General features: G+C 39.1%; 1 protein-coding gene across 2 annotated transcripts; it reads right to left on the reverse strand.

Moving 5' to 3' along the window:
* Window positions 1-272: 272 nt before the first annotated feature.
* Window positions 273-17,812, reverse strand: LOC104887249 (hypothetical protein). 2 transcript variants are annotated; one of them, XM_010671849.4, is made up of 9 exons: window positions 17,537-17,812; window positions 17,385-17,419; window positions 15,748-16,051; window positions 13,812-13,901; window positions 3,994-4,062; window positions 2,795-2,900; window positions 2,160-2,248; window positions 656-768; window positions 273-501 (listed from the first exon to the last, which is right to left on the reverse strand). In XM_010671849.4, the coding sequence occupies exons 2-9, from the start codon at window positions 17,411-17,413 to the stop codon at window positions 399-401; spliced, it is 903 nt and encodes a 300-aa protein (XP_010670151.1). In that variant the 5' UTR covers window positions 17,414-17,419; window positions 17,537-17,812; the 3' UTR covers window positions 273-398. The 2 variants fall into 2 exon arrangements, with proteins under 2 accessions (XP_010670151.1, XP_019103519.1); XM_019247974.3 differs by lacking the exon at window positions 17,385-17,419 and having other exon boundaries at window positions 17,537-17,811.
* Window positions 17,813-18,216: the final 404 nt, after the last annotated feature.

Here is an 18,216-nt window from a genome sequence, read left to right on the forward strand (position 1 = left end):
TCTTTTACCAAATACCCCTTTTAGGGTTTTTGACTAGTCAAACCCTAAAAGTGGTCCAAAGCTCTAATTGCCAAACACCCCACGGTTCTCCCCCCTACTTTGTCAATTACTTGGTTACATATTCATTATCTGAGTGTCATAAATTATTTGTCTAAAAGTAGTTTTCTAAATCTATTTGTACTTATAAATGGGTCCACATACATCCACCCATTAATTTGTACTGCAATTTTAATTGCTTTAAATTTTGGCCAATTTAATGTACAAAATAAATGTGCACAAAGAAATTGAATAGTTTTTTATACTTGCGAGTTAAGAACTGCAATGTAGCAAGTGTGGTACAGACGGAGGTAAGACAACCGTAAGAAATAAAAACACGAAGGCTGATGGTTATATACAGATTATTCTACAACTAACAGATTATTTTCCGTTATCCCTTCTCCAATAGTTGGGAACTCTGGTGATATTTGCCACTCCCCATCAACCAAAAACTTGATCTCATACCTATTTGAAAACGATACATAATTAACATTGTCATGATTTTGTATCTAATTTCCATTAGCTTGCCAGACATGAGTTAGTATAAAGCATTTGCTTTGAGTTTAGATAATAGACAAAAGGAGGAGGACGAAATAGCGGTGGTCAAATAGAATCATACCGTCCAGGTCGGAGCAACAGAGTCGTGGAGAACTTCGTATATGAGCCTGTGTACTCTGGGGATAGGTGCTCTCCTTGACTCCATCCATCAAAGCTACCCATGACTTGTACACTCTGCAACCACATCATAATTTTTAACAAAGTAGGCTAGTAGCACTCCATTGTCTTCAAACTGAATTTCAAAAGACAACTAAAAGATAATGCAACGAAAAAACTTGAACCTCAAGAGCTTGTCTCAAGCCAACAGGGGAAAGATGGTGAAACTATTAGAAACATCTGTTACGACCATCTGGTAAATGATAAATGCTGGTAATGATAACAATATTATATGATATTTTGTAAGGAAAGTCTAGGCTATGTCCAATTGTCCATAGTATGAAATTTTATCCCCCAAAAATGGGTTTTACTTCCAATAATGATAATAGCAACTTTAGAAGGTGATGGATGGTATGGAAATTAATGAAGAAAAACAGATTTTGGGATAGGCAAGCAATGCGTTCATATTGCGTATTAATTCATTGTCATTACCAAGATTTACTACCACCTACCAAACCTCAAATTGACAATAAACATCTTGTCAATTGTCCAAAAAGAATTTGACTAGTGGCAGAGTTTTTTCCTATTTCTTTTATCTATTTTCTTTTTCTTGAAGTGGATAGTAGCATAGAGTTATGTTGAATCCCATTGATGCCCACATGTGAGTGTCCCACATTCGAGAAAGAAGATAGACTAAACCACTTTATAAGCTTTGGTGTTGCTCCTCCTATCACCAATTGTTTTAGGATGGAACCTCCTTGGGTTTGTAAGTGGGCTAAACTGTCCTTCTCCTTATTAAGTTACCCAGGCCCATTTCATATAATCTGAAAATTAACAAGTTAAAAATGCATAGTGGTTTAGATATTGCTTGATTGAGTGCATAATGGTAATTGGCTCAGCAGGGCCAGGTGTGGGTATCATGCCAATTTGTGTTACCATTGTCACTAAAACATTAGAGCCAAGGAGGCTAGTACACCACATTGCCAGCATTGCATTCATATTGCATATCGCTACTATTATCCAATAAGCTAGAGGTTTACATGGCATGGATACAGGATTGCTGACTATTGTAAAAGTAAAATGAAAAAAAGGTCATAACCTCAATTAAAAACAAGTAATCCAGATTCAGGATGCATACTTCAATTTAATGTTTTTCACTTTGTTTGGATAGCAACATGGAGGGAAAAGGAAGGGAAGGGGGAGAGGAAGAAGAGTAGGGGGAAGAAAGGGGAAGGTGGAGCTCCATTTTTCCTCCAAACCTCTCCACTTTTAGAAGGATGGTGTTCAAGAAAATGGATCCCCCCTCTCCCTCCCCTTTTTCTCCCCAACCCCTTATCCAAATAAGGGACTTTGTTCCCCTCCCTTTCCCTTCCTTCCCTATCTTTCCATTTCCTCTTATCCAAGCAAAGTGCTAAAATGACAAAACATGTTCCAGTAGAACGAATCAGTGATGAAGATTTCATACTTACCTCAGCCATACCAATCCAATATACTTGCACCTCCTTGGACTGTGCAACAACCACATCCTTTATCTGATTCTGTAATTTATGCTGTACAGCTGCAAGGGAGACACTTGATAATGAATTTCTGATGGTCCTATACTAATTTTGGGAGTGGGTCAGGATTAAGAAATGAAAAGTAACAAGATATTTGAAGTTGAAATGACTTGAGCCTTGTGAGCACTTCGGATGAAACACATTAAATCAGAGCACATGGCATGATCCCCCATACAGGTAATAGCCAAATGACAGTTAACATCTAGTTTCCAGTATCCAGAGGGTATAGATCAGGGACTTCACTGACTCCTCCGGTACAAGTATGATGGTTCCTATCACAACATCCTACTACTTGAGCATACCTCATAAAATCCTAAAAACTTGCCTCTGTACTGCCATCATGAGCCAGTGATTTCTGATCCTCCCACCCCAAAATTGCTAGGAAGACTCATGGGTGATGGGAGATACTGTATGGAAGGTTTGGTATAAGCATGATTAGCTACCATGGAAAATATTCTAAGCACTATGAGATAGGACCACAGCTTAATATATCCAACATCCAAGAGAAAACCTTAAATCAAGAAAAAAACATAAAAGGGTCAATTTACTTTTTAGCCGGGAAATTAGATGGGAGTGGATGTATTTCCCATTGATCTTCCTAGAACCTTCTGGAATGCCAGCTTTCGTTATTTCATCTGCCAGTGCAACAAGTGCCTGCACATGACAAATTTCATATTCAAAGAGAAAAAGTTGTACATCTTCTTGCAGGGACAAAAGAAAAAGTAACAGCATAATTAGCACCTAACAAGAAACATTATCTTTTTGTCAATGATTGATACTGATGCAGGAGCATCCGGCCTACGAAAGGCTAAAACAAAAATTGGTGTGTTTGATATAAGATGCTGCATTATAGTTTTCAGTTGATTCTAAGGCATGACTAACTTTAGCATCCAAGTCATTCTTAATGGGTATTGTGGATTGTTATCTCTATGCGAATTTTCCTATGGCTTGGTTTTTGTAACAGCTGTAATTCTGTCCAATCAGCTGGAGTTTGAAGGTGATATCCTTTTATATATTATGTAGTGCTTTTCCTTACACTTAAAGTAACATACACTTTTTTTTTGACAATGAAGGTAATGTACACTTTTTTTTGACAATGAAGGTAATGTACACTACGTATGGGTAATATGCATGAAATGGAAATTACCCGACATGTGTTTTGTGGCATTATGGTCATGTGGGAGAAACATTTGCACTTTGCTTCCTTCTATCCTCTAAATCATGAGTTTGTATTTATGTTTTGCAACTTCAAATCTTCATCTCGTTCATCCCAATTCCCAAGTGCTATTCACTTTAGTAGTAGAGGGGAGTGGGAGTTTATTAAAGTGTTCCACTTGTTTCAAAATCCTTATTTCTTTTCATTTTCTTAAAGATGTTAAGGGTCCTTATGAACAAGGTTCTTGTGAACTTGCAATATTTGTGTGTGCGGCTTACAAATGTATACAATAGATACAGATACAAAAGCTTGAACAAAATATTTATGTGACGAATAGATTTGAAAATTTCAACCCTATCAGTTTGATCAGAGTAGAGCATTTTACATAGTATATATGATTGGACCAACTGAATGCAATAGTCAGTAAGCCCATCGAAAAGGAACGTCTTTAAGCCCATTACAGCAAATGGAAACCAGAAAGGGCTCAAGAATAATAAATAGATAAAAAATTGCAAATGCAATTATTGAGAGTGGGAATTGAACCCATGCCTTTTCGGACCAGGACCTTAAGAAAGCATTTTAAATTGATACCTGAATTTCTCGTTCCAGTACGGCAAGGTCACCCTTGAAATTAACCAAGGCCTCCTCTCTCCCTTGCAACTGTAGAAAAAAATTAAAACCAATCAACATGAAGTCATGAAATTTTGAAGAATTTCTACTAATTAAGTGCGCTGCCCGCTAGCTTCCAAGGGAGAGATATCTATACATTCAGATTGTCATGAACGGGCCTAGCCCACCACTGAAATATGTGTACAGCAGGCGCCAGAAGTAGTAGAAGTTCTATAAGCTTCAAGAAGGGTGAGCTGGCCCATACCAATGATTGGCAATCATTGGGGGAATTGGCTATTTTGTCTGTTTGCAGGACCTCAGCTATCTTGTCCTTTCCTTAGAATAATTCCGTTGGATTAGCAGATATTTCTAGGGCAATCTTAGACTACTAGACTATAAATATAGAGAGAATATGTAAAGAGAGATATCCAGAAATGATTGAGTGAAACTTGTTTGTGGGAGGAACCCAGCTCCTCGAAGGCTGTGGAATTTCTCTCTATAACATTCTACTACTTTCTCTCTTGAAGTTTGCAAGCTTATTGTTGTTATTTCCCCACCCCCCAGATTGGTTCATTACATCTTGGTATCAGAGCCAAACTCTGGGAACCCCTATGGCACCCCCATCCACCGCACAGAGAGTAGAAACCATAGAACAAGAACTTGCCTCTATCAAGGAAACTCTACGGCAAGGGCTGAGCAACCAAGAGCAGTCCATGAGGACTGCGTGAGGAAATCTCACTCCTAGCCACCACCTTTGCCGAATAGCAAGGGAAGTTCAGGGAGGAGATTCTCTCCACCTTGGCCACCATTCCTAGGAATGATGAAGAAGAAGAGTTACGAGAACCCCCTGGATTTGCGAGCAGATTAACCCCTCCATTGGGAGGAGGACAAGGAAAAGGGCAGGGAAGTATAGAAAACTTGACATGCCTCTCTTCGACAGGTCAAACCCCGACGGGTGGATACTCTGGCCGAAAGGTACTTCGACTTTTACCGGTTGAAGGAAGAGGAAAAATTAGAAGCTGCGGTCGTGTCTCTCGAAGATGACGCGTTGGCTTGGTATGAATGGGAGCACTGTCGTAAACCGGTGCACCGATGGGAAGAGATGCAAGAACAATGGTTGGCCTTGGAGCAAGAAGGTACGGTGATGGAGTATAAAAGAAGTTTCATAGAGTACGTAGCTCTTCTTGATAATGTGCCTGAGTCCATGATAATGGCCAATTCATCAAGGGGTTAGAAGAAGAAATCAAGGCAAAGATCCATCTAATGGGACCCAGTAACATTGACCGGGGTTAGAAGAAGAAATCAAGGCAAAGATCCATCTAATGGGACCCATTAACATTGACCAAGCAATGGACTTGGCCTTAAAAGATGAGGTGAAACTAAACTGTGGCCCAAAAAGCACCCAGCCCAACAACGGACCACCTAGGTCCAAAAGCCAAACCTTGTCCTACCCAAGCCCGAACCGGAATATCAGTGGAACAACCCACACCACCACAAAAACAACACTCTCACTTAACCAAAAACAAACGCAACTCTTTTCCAACCCACCTCCTAAAAAATGACCCCCACACCTAGACTCACCTACCCAGCCACCCGAAACCCACCTACCGTTCGCCTGTTGACGGAGCGGGAGCTCCAATACTGCCGTGAAAATGGATTGTGCTTCAGATGCGATGACAAATGGTCCCAAGGGCACCATTGTCAAAGCAGGAGTTCAGTGTACTTGTTATTGATGGGGAGGAGGACGCACCACCGGATCTGGTGGAGGAGCACAATTCTGAGGAAGAAAAGAGCAGTGAAACCACTGCCGAGTTATCTCTAAACTCTATAGTGGGGTTGACATGACTGAAAACCATGAAATTTGTAGGCCGAATTAATGGGAGCGAAGGCGTGGTTATGGTGGGCCCGGGGCCATCCATAACTTTATCTCCCGACGGTCAGTGAAGGATTTGGGGTTGAAGATAGATGGAAACACCAATTTTGGTGTCTCTTTGGGCACCGGCGCCACCGTGCAAGAGAGAGGGAAGTGTAGGGGAGTGATCATGGAGATTCAAGGACGTGATTCAAGAAGATTTTTTACCCTTGGATCTCGGAAACTCCGACGTCATTTTAGGAGTCCAATGGCTCGAGAAATTGGGGTTTTGTGACCACCAGGAAGTCGCAAGTGATGAGGTTTAAGGTAGGAATGGAGGATGCGACATTACAGCGCGATCCCTGATCCCTCACTAGACAGAACTAAGATATCCTTGAAAGCCATGTTGAGGGCTTTAAGAGCTGAAGGGCAAGGGATGAATCAAATAGAGGAGGAAGGCATGATGGCAGAAGAAGCTGCCATACCCACCCACTAGATTGCAACCCCTCATACACCGTTACCAGAAAGTTTTCAATATGTAAAATGGGCTACCCCCGATAAGGGAGAAGGAGCACGACATAATACTGAAAGAGGGCGGCAACCCGGTTTCGGTTAGGCCTTACCAGTATCCTCAGGTGGAAAGACGAGATTGCAAGGTTAGTGTGAGACATATTAAGCGCCGACATCATCCAACCTTCCACCAGCCCCTTTTCTAGCCAAGTCCTCCTTGTGAAGAAAAAGGATGGGTATTGAAAATTTTATATTGATTACTGAGCCTTGAACAAAGAAACCGTTCCCGATAAATACCCTATTCCGGTAATAGATGAGTTGCTTGACGAGTGAATGGCTCGGAAATTGGACTTAAAGTGCGGCTACCACCAAACAAAGTGAAAAAAAGGAAATTCTTGAAACCGCCTTTCGCACCCACGAAGGACACTACGAGTTTCTGGTCATGCCATTCGGTTTGACCAACGCCCCGGCCACGTTCCAATCATTGATGAACGAAGTCTTTAGGCCATTTTTGAGGAAGTTCGTGCTTGTGTTTTTTGACGACATATTGGTTTACAGCCTCGACGAGAGTTCTCATGCTCATCACCTCGAGCAAGTGCTCTATACTCTAGCCGAACACCAGTTATACGCCAACCCGGGAAAGTGCGAGTTTGGCTGGCCACAAGTAGCCTACCTAGGCCACGTTATTTCAGCACAAGGCGTGGTAGCAGATCCGGAGAAGAGACAAGCCATGATATGATGGCCCTTACCTCGAAACATTCGAGAACTCAGGGGATTTCTTAGGCTAACGGGGTATTATTGCAAATTTGTGGCCAATTATGCCAAAAAATGCATCACCATTGACAGACTAGCTGCAAAAAGATAATTTCGTTTGGAATCAAGAGGACACACAAGCCTTTGAGGAACTCAAGAAAGCCATGGTGGTTACCCCTATATTAGCCATGCCAGATTTCATTCAATCTTTCATCATTGAAGTCGATGCTTTTGGTTTTGGACTAGGGGGTCGTACTGATGCAAGGCCTCAGGCCCATTGCCTATTACAGTCACGTTTTGAGTCCTCGAGGCCCATTGCCTATTACAGTCACGTTTTTAGTCCTCGAGGTCGCCTTAAGTCAATCTACGAAAAGGAATTAATGGCCATCGTTTTTTCTGTCAAAAAAGGGCGACACTATCTGTTGGGCCAAAGGTTTATGATAAGAACGGACAAGAAGAGCCTTAAGTTCATTATGGAGAAGAGAGAAGTAGGTGCGGGGTATCACTAATGGGCTTCGAGTTTGAAATCCATTACAAACCGGGTTCGGCTAAAAGAGTTGTTGATGCCCTTTCCAGGCAAGGGCTCAACACCCCAAGAAGATGATCTCCACCAGTGCAAAACCAATTAAGGGAAGACCCCTACATACAGCAGCTTGTAAAGGATCTAGAGAGTGGGAACCAATCCACGGAAGGGTTCACCATTGAGAACGGTCTAGTTATGTACAAGGGTCGCATTGATTTATCCCTAATATCCCCCCTGATTCAAATACTCAGGTTTTACCATGACGGATCCAATGGTGGGCATTCAGGCAATCTCAAGACATACCTTCGTATAGCCTCCAAATGGTATTGGCTCGGTATGAGGAGAGTTGTAGCACAGTATGTGAGGGAATGCAAAACCTGCCAGCTAAACAAAGCATCCCACCAAAGTCCAGCAAGCCTTCTTCAACCATTACCCCCTCCAACTTAGGTTTGGGAGGATCTCACCATGGATTTTATTGAGGGCTTACCTCCATCCAAGGGCGTGAATACCATATTTGTGGTAGTTGATCGATTCACCAAATTTGCACACTTCATAGGCATCAAGCACCCGTTTACAACACCTCTGTAGCGGGACTCTTCATCAAAGAAGTGGTATGACTCCATGGATTTCCGGCTTCTATTATTTCAGATCAAAATAAAATCTTCATGAGTTTGTTTTGGAGGGAGCTTTTTAGGCTCCAAGGCACAGATCTAAAGAGAAGCACCGCTTATCACCCCCAAACCGATGGGCAATCCGAGAATGTGAACAAGGCTTTGGAAACCTACTTGCGATGTTCTGTGAATGGACAACCGAAACAGTGGTCTAAGTGGCTCTCCTGGGCAGAATTCTGGTATAACACCTCCCCTCATGTCTCCACTCACATGACTCCGTTCAAGGCACTATATGGACTGGCTAAACACATGTGGACTCCCTTGACAACCTCCTCCAAGAGCGAGATGCAATCCTACATGATCTGCGAATGAATCTTGTGAGGGCTCAACAAAAGATGAAGTATTGGGCTGATAAGAAGAGAAGAGACCTCCAAGTAGAAGTTGGGACCTACATCTACCTTAAGCTGCAGCCATATCGGCAAAAATCCTTGGCCGGGAGACCTTTTGAGAAGCTGGCAGCCCGCTATTATGAACCCTATAAGGTGCTAGAACGGATTGGATCAGTCGCCTATAAGCTTGATCTCCTACCCAGCAGCAAGATACATCCGGTCTTTCATATTTCCCAAATGAAGCCAGCGTTGGGTACGTTGAGTTCCCTCCAGCACCCCTGAAGAACTCTCCCTGATCTGGAACTGGTGGTTGAGCCTAAATCACTCCTTGATTTGCGCTATGGTACCACCGATCAGGAACAACCCCTGGAAATTCTCATTAAAGTGGAGGAATCTGCCTGAGACTGAAGCCACATGGGAAGAACTAACTGCAATGAACCAAAGGTTTCCCTCCTTCCACCTTGAGGACAAGGTGAAACTTTGGGCCACGGGTAATGTCATGAATGGGCATAGCCCACCAATGAAATATGTGTACAGCAGGCGCCAGAAGAAGTAGAAGTTCTATAAGCTTCAACAAGGGTGAGCTGGCCCACACGAATGATTGGCAATCATTGGGGGAATTGGATATTTTGTCTGTTTGCAGTACCTCAGCTATCTTGTCCTTTCCTTAAAATAATTCCGTTGGATTAGCAGATATTTCTAGGGCAATCTTAGACTACTAGACTATAAATAGAGAGAGAATATGTAAAGAGAAATATCCAGAAATTATTGAGTGAAACTTGTATTTGGGAGGAACCCAGCTCCTTGAAGGCTGTGGAATTATCTCTCTATAACATTCTGCTACTTTCTCTCTAGAAGTTTGCAAACTTACTGTTGTTATTTCCCCACCCCCCAGATTGGTTCATTACACAGATGCCACATTATTGTACTCTTAGAACAACCAACATAAGAATCCGGGACACATTTTGTAACACTCACAATGAATTTGATGCAACGTTACACTCCCACCAAATCAACAAATAATACACTATGGGATATGCATTAAAAACGCAGGCTTCTGATATTGCACAGCACATTGCTTCCACTGCCTAGAGGAAAAGTCATCACCAGAAACCACCCCGAAACAAACCTACTAAGCTCAAAGCTAAAATTCTCTAATGTCTTTACATTGAACTAAAAGTCAGCCTCCCATTCGAAACAATGTTGCAGCTTAAAATTATACATAACATTTAAAGAAAGTTCCCGTGCTAATGTGGTGCAGCAAATAAAATCATAACAATCAACCACTTTCAAGGGGATTTTCCTTTTAAAACACCACAGCCGCAATTTTCAAGAAGTTGGGAGATGGTGCAATTATCCTAAACAAAATTTTCAAGACATGTTTTATAGGCAACACCTACTAGAGAGTAGAGAAGCCCTCCGTTATCATGATTCCATTTCAATCACAATAGACTCAGTTTACAATGAACCAAAATCTCATCTATCATGTATTAGATTTTGAAGCTGCTGAACAAAAGCATCCATAATCTTACATGCAGCCTTTCACAGCACAAAAGAAAGTGCCCTCCCGCCCTTCTTCCGTATGGTTTTTTTTCTTCTCCTCTCCATGACACTCTTCCTAGGTCCTTTGCAAACTTCCTCTCTCTGCCCCACTCCATAAATTCAGGGTTGGTTTGTTTGTTTGAGAGGCATATGCCTCCACTCCATCGTCCAATTACCCTAGCTAATCCTTCTAGCAGATAACCAAAGAAGGAAAATGATACTTCCACGAGTGAATTTATTGAAATGTTTATGCTATAAGAAAGGAAATTCAGTTGAATTCTGAATTTCATCTCTCTCCTGCGACTTCTCTCAGCGTAAGAAGGTTCACACCAAATCCTACGCCTTTTGCATGGAAAAAACTCGTGGGTTAGAGCAGAATAGCAACTGAGCAAAGAACAATGGTAGGAAGAAACAGAAAGGTCCACAATGCTCTAAAAAGAAAGACGAAGTCAGCTGAGAAATTTTGGGTGGTGATGAAGACAGAAAACAGAGAATTTGAGGAGAAATTGATGTTTTCGCTTACATCTTCTCTGAAAGGAATTAGAGAAGTCAGAAACAAACCAGTGAGAAGAAGCAATTAGATCAATTGTTATATAATCTCAAAAGCAATGTAGATGGGAGAAGATTTATGTGCGCGGAGAAAATTGAAAAATGTTGAGCAAACCTTCAATTAATGTTGGAGTCAACAAAGGCAATTCAAGGACAGATTCAAGCAATCTCGTTGAGAATGAAGTTGAAGATTCAAGATGAGGTAAAGTTTCTGGGAATCTTCAGTCGTTTGTAACATCCTTGGGGATAATTAAGTGATGGAAGGGTTTTCTAGATAAATTTGGGGAAGTATGGGAATCAATAAGATTAGATAGTCGCTAAAGGATTATTTCTGTTCTGATTCACCACTATGAAGAATCAAGCCAAAATCCTAGCAACTAGGTTCTTGATGTAAAACGCCAAAACCCCTAATTTTGAAACCATGGAGCACTGTTATGCAGTTCCATAAACAAGCAGTCAAAACTGTTCCAATTCGGATACAATTCCATAATCTTGATATTAAGTATTGGGGACAGAAAAGTCACTTCAAGATTACAAGTTCCATAGGGAAACCCATCAAGATTGTTCAAGCTATAGCAAAACGTGAAAAATGGTGTATGTTGAGTCCTTACTGAAGTTGGAATCAAGTAACATATTATGACATTTCTTTTGTGAATGAGAAGGGATTAATTGTTGCACAGAATATTTAATATGAAGGGAGGCCAACAATCTGCTCCAAATGTGATAGCTCATAATGCTTAGAAATGCAACAAGCACAAGGAAAGAGGGTGTGGCGGGTTAAAGAACCTCAACCTGCACAAAATCCTAGCAAACAGTCAGTGATGGCTGAAGAGGGTCTTCAACAGGTTTTTACATGCGTGCATGACTGTGTCATACCCCATTGCATTGGTCGGAAGTCCTGAGGTACAAGCACTCACTACTAGCAATCAATTTAATGTTATATGTGATTACAGATGTGTTAAAATGGGTCATGAACAGCAGATTATAGACCAAGATAACCCTTGATCACCATGGATAATGTCATGGTGTGGAATGTAAAGGGGCTAAATAATAAAGATAACAATGTGAGATTCCACATTTTTCACATTCTCACAATGTTAGATTATTCACCCCCACTCGAAACAAAGGTCAAATCACCTAAAATGGGTGATTTGTACCTCAATTTGTGTCCTAGTTGGTGCCTCACTTCTATTAGTAATCAGCATCCTAATGGAATAATTGTTGTCGCTTGGCTCTTCATGCTTTCACTGCAAGTATTCTGCATAGCCTCCACAAGTGATTCATTGCCATCTAAGTCCTGCTTCTGGAACTAAAGCATTTTTATGCACACTTTTAAATGCATTCAATAAGAGAAAGGATAGATGTTCCTTATGGAATGACTTGAAAGATATTGCAGATAAACAGCCTGGCTCATAGTTTATTATGGGGGACTTTTAATACTATTCTTCATTTGGATGAAAGAATAGGATCTAATGTTAGAGAAACATAGGTGACCCCTTTCACAGATTGAGTTCAACATAGTTCTTCAGCTGACATTAAGTGTTCTGGGTACTTTTTTATATGGAACAAAGAAAAGAAGGTGAGGCAAGGGTACTTTCAAAAGCTAAATAGAGCTATGGCAAACCCCCAAGGGGAGCAATAATATTGAAGAAGCAGCTGACAGAAGTTTTGATCAGTGTCCTGGTCAATTATGTTTATCTTGTTCACACAGAGAAGAAGCCTTTTGGATTATTCAGTATGTGGGAAAATTCTCCTATGTTCCATGATATAGTACAAGCTAGTTGGAGGAAAGAAATCCAAGGCTGTAGCATGTATAGGGTTGTAAAGAAATTAGAGGTTCTCAAAAAAAGACATTAAGGAGTTGAATAGGGAAGGGTTTTGTGACCCGATAAACAAGCTGAGGAAACCCAAAAACATCAGAATCTGTTACTTTAACAAAATCAGATGCAACAAAATCCCTGCAATACAGAGATTGCAACAAAGAGAGACTGGCAGCTAAAGAATACAGAATAGCTCGCAAGAATCACATGTCTTTCGTAAGGCAGAAGGCAGAATTGGTGTGGTTGAGCCATGGTGATGAGAACTCCCATCTATTCTATCAGAGCATTAAATTGAGAAGAATGAGCAATAAGATACATGTCATTCAAAATGCAGAGGATGAATGGATCAATAACCCTGATGAAGTTCAGGAGGTGGAGAGTGTTCCTCCAATATGATTACAACTTGCACGGAACTTGCAAGACTGAAAGTCTAACAGAATGAAGATGAAGGATCTGAAGTTGGATAAGAGAAAGAAACTAACCACTGATCAGATTGACAATTTCCATTTCAATTCACTGCTGAGTTTTCGTCTCAATCCCTAATGATAAAGCTCCAGGTCTAGATGGCTACAATAGCTACTTCTTCAAGAAAACTACAATATCACTGGGATGAGGTATCTAAAGCTGTCCTTGAGGTGTATACTACTGGTAAAATACTGAAGGAAATGAATGTTACTTACCCTCATACCCAAGGTCAAATGCCCTACAAGTGCTGCTGACTTTAGAATAATTTCAAGTTGTCAGTTCATGTATGTGCATGACTGATCAGTGAGAACCTAAACTCTGGTATTGCCTCAATTGATTTCCAGCACTCAAGGTCAATTAGATAGTATTCCATTATCCCTTGGTCATAATATAAACGTTTTTATGATACGAATTACCCATTTTATACAATTGTTAATAGTCAACAGTATTCCATTATCACTTGGGATCTATTCAAGACATCCATAGGAACAAAATTTATTTTATTTTAGGGGCTTAATCTAAGCATAATATGTCCTCAATAGCCAACAAATTCCTAACATCAAAATCAAATGAGAGGTTACATCCAACTTTTCATCTCATCTTCCATTATCATAGACCCTTATTGAGAAACAATTTTTTTTGAAAGCGATCGTCAACTATATGGTTAGTATTACTAACTTTTTGCACTAGGTAGGGACAATTTGGCACATAACAGTAAATACTGCTGCAAAAATATATTAGGAATAGTAATTGAAACGCAGCAATATATATAAATGAAGTGAAAACCTGCCGTTTCAGAAAGCGATTGTGTTGATTAGCTTCACTCAACTTTTTAACCAGCTTTGATCTCTCAGAATCTGCAAGCAATGTCTTTAACTGCAACCAAACATAAGAGCAGTTGGAGATCAATGTTACATTGACTATTTCACAATATTGACTCTATATCACTATTTTGTTTGTCTCCGGTATAGGTTTCACATTGTTTGAACCAGTCTGAGTTGATATAAACCAGCCACAAGTATGCTCGTTTCATGTCTTCCAGCAACCATAACTCCTGATAACTTAATTAATGCAATATATGTTTCAATGCATAGAAACTGACGCATCTGGCACTGATTTACTCCAATCATTTTACAACTCTCAGTTATGAACACAACAATTAGAAAGAAATGGTGGACAAAACTAATGCAGCAAGGGTACAGAAAGTTGGATGGAATGGGAAAGTAAATACTCCAATCTGAATGTATAAGTATGCTATACGTGAAGTAGAAAGGTATTGAGTCTGGATAAAACTCACATTTGACAGAAAGTCTAGATCAGTATACAAAAGCAATATAGTTCTTGGCCAAAATATTAATAGGTCAGCCATTCAACTCCTAGGTTCCAAGTAACCAAAATATACATTTCAGTTGTCCTTCTAAAATTAGTAGAAGGTTCAGCCCAATTCATCCACACTAACTTTTAATCTGTATACTAGACACATTAAACTTAATGAACCCTTAACCTGCCAAGGTGGGCACTAACATAGAGGGAATTAAAACTCTCCCGTTCCGTTACAGAACGGTCGTTCTGTAACGGATTTTGGATTTGCCGTTTCGCGAAATCCCGTTACGGAACGCCATAATAAAATTCACGAACTTCTCACCGCGTTGTCCGTTCCGTAACGCGAACTCGCCGCGTTAGAACGATTTTATCCCCGTTACATCCGTTCTTTTCAAACATTGGCCAATTTTTTTTTATGATTTAATTATATAGTTGAGGAAACATGATATTCTATTAGATTTGATTATATTATGTTGTAATAATGCTTCATAAACTAAAAAAATGCAAATAAGGTTAAAACATATCAATGTGAATTTTTTTAAAAAATTCACGCCGCGTCGGCTGTGAAACGTTCTATTTCGCCGTTACAAACCGTTCCCGCGACAACGCGACCGTTCCCGCGAACGCGACCGCGAGCGCATTTTTTTTCCCTACTAACATATTAGGTAAATTTAGTGGGACCTGGGGAGTATGACTATGAAGAGAGCTTCATTTGAGTTCTCAAAATTGAAACATAAACAAACACAGGTTTCTTATGTAAGCCCCAGATTCAGTTCAGCAGCAAAAGGACAATACGCAAACCAATGGAATGAAGAAGTATGGCCTTGTGCAATTATTACGCACAATATATAAGAGCAACAAAATATAATAGAAAATGCTTTGCTGTATTGTTCTCTAGATGTGATTGCTAAGTACTAAACAATTAAACATCATAGAACAAGAAGAAATGATAGAGAATGCTTTTCATCACTTATTCCTTATGTCCCAAAAATTTTTCTGGGTTGCTAGCATTATTTTTATAGTGCGACTTCAACCCCCTCCCCCCCCCCCCCTACACACACACAAAAATAAATTAAATAAAAGAAATTTTGAGGGAATTAGCAGTAGAGTTTCTTCTTAGAAAGGAGCAGATAAGGATTGTAACACATAGAATTTACTCAAGCAAAATACAAAAGCTCAAGATACTTGATAAAAGCTCTATTAGTCACTTAACATGTCATCCTCTAAGTTGCTATAATGCAAATTTTTTCCCATATACATCATTTAGACCACTTTCTAATTTAGAGGCAGCATAGTTCCACAGTCGAATAACTCTTTTCTTGTCAACAAGCTCCTTCGAATATAAACAACTTCAAACAAACACTAAGATCATTTTGGCTCATAAATTTATGAAGCTTACCTCATTACGACTAAGTGGCCTAGGCCTTTGCTCTTCAGCTGGATCTGCAAAATCAGTCTCATCACCCTGGAACTCTGAAGATCCTGAGGAAGACTGCTCTTCCAAGCCAAGTGACGTAGAATAAGTCCGCCATGAGCTATGAAATGGTGTATATCTCCCAGTCGAAATTCGCTGAAGACCACTTAAGTTGTGAAAACCAGCTCCTAGAGCTTTTGATGCCAGATTACAGCGAACGCCATATACATTCATATTTGATTTAATTGAACTCCAGGAAAGGCACAGCACTGGCTCATCTGGGAAATACCTGCTTTCCATTTGTGATTAAAGCTACAAACTTTTAGATTGCAAAGAGCAACAGATAAGAGACTTCAGCATCACCAAGCATAAGTTTTTCAGATATATCAAGTCTTCCCTTTTCCTATTTATTTTCCCTTATTTTCTCCCTTCCAAAGCTAAGAGATTGAAACATGAATCTCCAAACAGGAAATTCAAAAATATCAAGCATGCACTTTGCCAAATTAGCCGTGACGTGCTGCTCAATTTATGATTTTGCATTTGACGGGCCAAGTGTATAATTTGGTCCATACTGGCTGATCATATAACCAGCATGCGGTGAATTTATGGCAACTTAACTTCAGACTTCATTTCAAAGCATAACAAGCCTTACTGTCAATAGCACTATGGAAAGCAAAACTAGATAATTTTGCAATTTTCTAACTAATAAAATAAATAAATTTCCAAATTCCACCCAACTTTCTCCCTCATTCAATAAAAAAATACTCCAACAACTCCTATCAGATCTACTTATCAATAAAATAACATTCAATAACCACATTATAATTTATCACATTAAACTACGTGTCCTGAAAGTTTTCAATCAAGTGATTAAAAACTAGAGAGAAACTTGAGAGAAAAATATCTCATGTTTTGGATTGTATTATTCAATAAATGATTTTGAACTAAAGCAGAGAAGATACTTATATACATGAGGTAAGAAGGAGAAAAGAAGCTAACAAACTTCTAACTGAATCTCTAACTAACTTGCCATGCAAGCTTATTACAACTAACTTATGGTTTGAACTAACAGTAAGAGAAATAAATTAAGTTCTTAAGCTGATGTAGGAACTGTTGTATGAGTATCACCAATATGTCCCAACAAGTATCCAGATCTTCCTAGGACAGAGAGAGTACATTATAATTATTATTGACTGATTTGTCTTCATATGTACTTCCGTACAATTTTTGTTATTTATTTATTTATTTATATTAACATATACTAAGAGAAAATTACTGTCAATGTTTTTTTGGAGCTCGTGACAAAAAAAAAATAGTTTAGAACAAAACTAGAAGTACTTTAGAACATTACTAGTTGTACTTTAGAACATTACTAATAGTAATTCAAAACATTACTAGTAATAGTTTTGAACATTACTAGTAGTACTTTAGAACATTCACAGAGAGTCCAAGAATGTTGATAGCTTCCTTTGTAACCTTATCATACGTTTGAATCAACAAGAGTTTCAATACCCGACAAACATTCAAATTCAGTGACCCAAAAACTATAGTATGAGTTTCAATTAGAATCTAAATTATACTAGCAATAAAAATTGAAACGAAATGCATAAAATTAAGTCTACCTAACAAGACCAATTGCGTGGCACGCCATAAATACCTGAAAGAAATTGAAACCAAAGTATGGAACAAATTAGTAAAATGGCCATTTAGAATATTAAATTGTAATTGTAAGTAGAAAAGAAAAGAATGTGTTGTGTGAGTATGAGAGATATACCTGAAAATTGAGAACAGCAATGGAGGAGAGAGAAAAGCTAAAAGACAATTGAATTTAATGAAAATGTTTGTAATCACTAATCACTAATCAGAAAGTAGGAACTATTAAGTAAGTAGGAAGAGTGAGAGTCTGAGAGATGACGAATGAAATTAGAAAGTATGAATATACGAAGAGAGAGACTGAGAGAATGAGAAATGACGAAGCAAGAGTGGAATTCCGGTTAACCTCGTCGATAAACACAAAATAAAACCGGTAAAGGCCTATTCTCTACACCTTACTTTATCTTGTCTACTAAACTTTTTTTTATATTTAACAAAAAAAAAAAAAAAAATCTTTTCAGCTTTTTCAATTTTTCTTATTCTTTTTAACCAGTATGAACAATTTAATTTTTAATATTCTTTCTGAACTTTTTTTATTTTCTTAACTTTTCTTATTTTTTTTAATGAACTTTTCTTAGCTTTCTGTTATTTTTTCTGAAATTTTCTTACTTTTAATGAATATGAGCGATAATAACATGAAAAGAACATAACGTAAATTACGTATTATCCCCAGAATTTTATGTTAATTGTGCAATTCAGTCTTGTAATTTTAGTCAAAGCATATTCGTCCCTTAATTACTTAAAGCATGTTTAGTTCAATATATTTGAGCTCTAAGAAATGTAATCTAATACCTAGTCCCT

This window comes from Beta vulgaris, chromosome 2, assembly GCF_026745355.1.
Source record: "Beta vulgaris subsp. vulgaris cultivar EL10 chromosome 2, EL10.2, whole genome shotgun sequence".
In the NCBI taxonomy this organism is placed as follows: Eukaryota; Viridiplantae; Streptophyta; class Magnoliopsida; order Caryophyllales; family Amaranthaceae; genus Beta; species Beta vulgaris.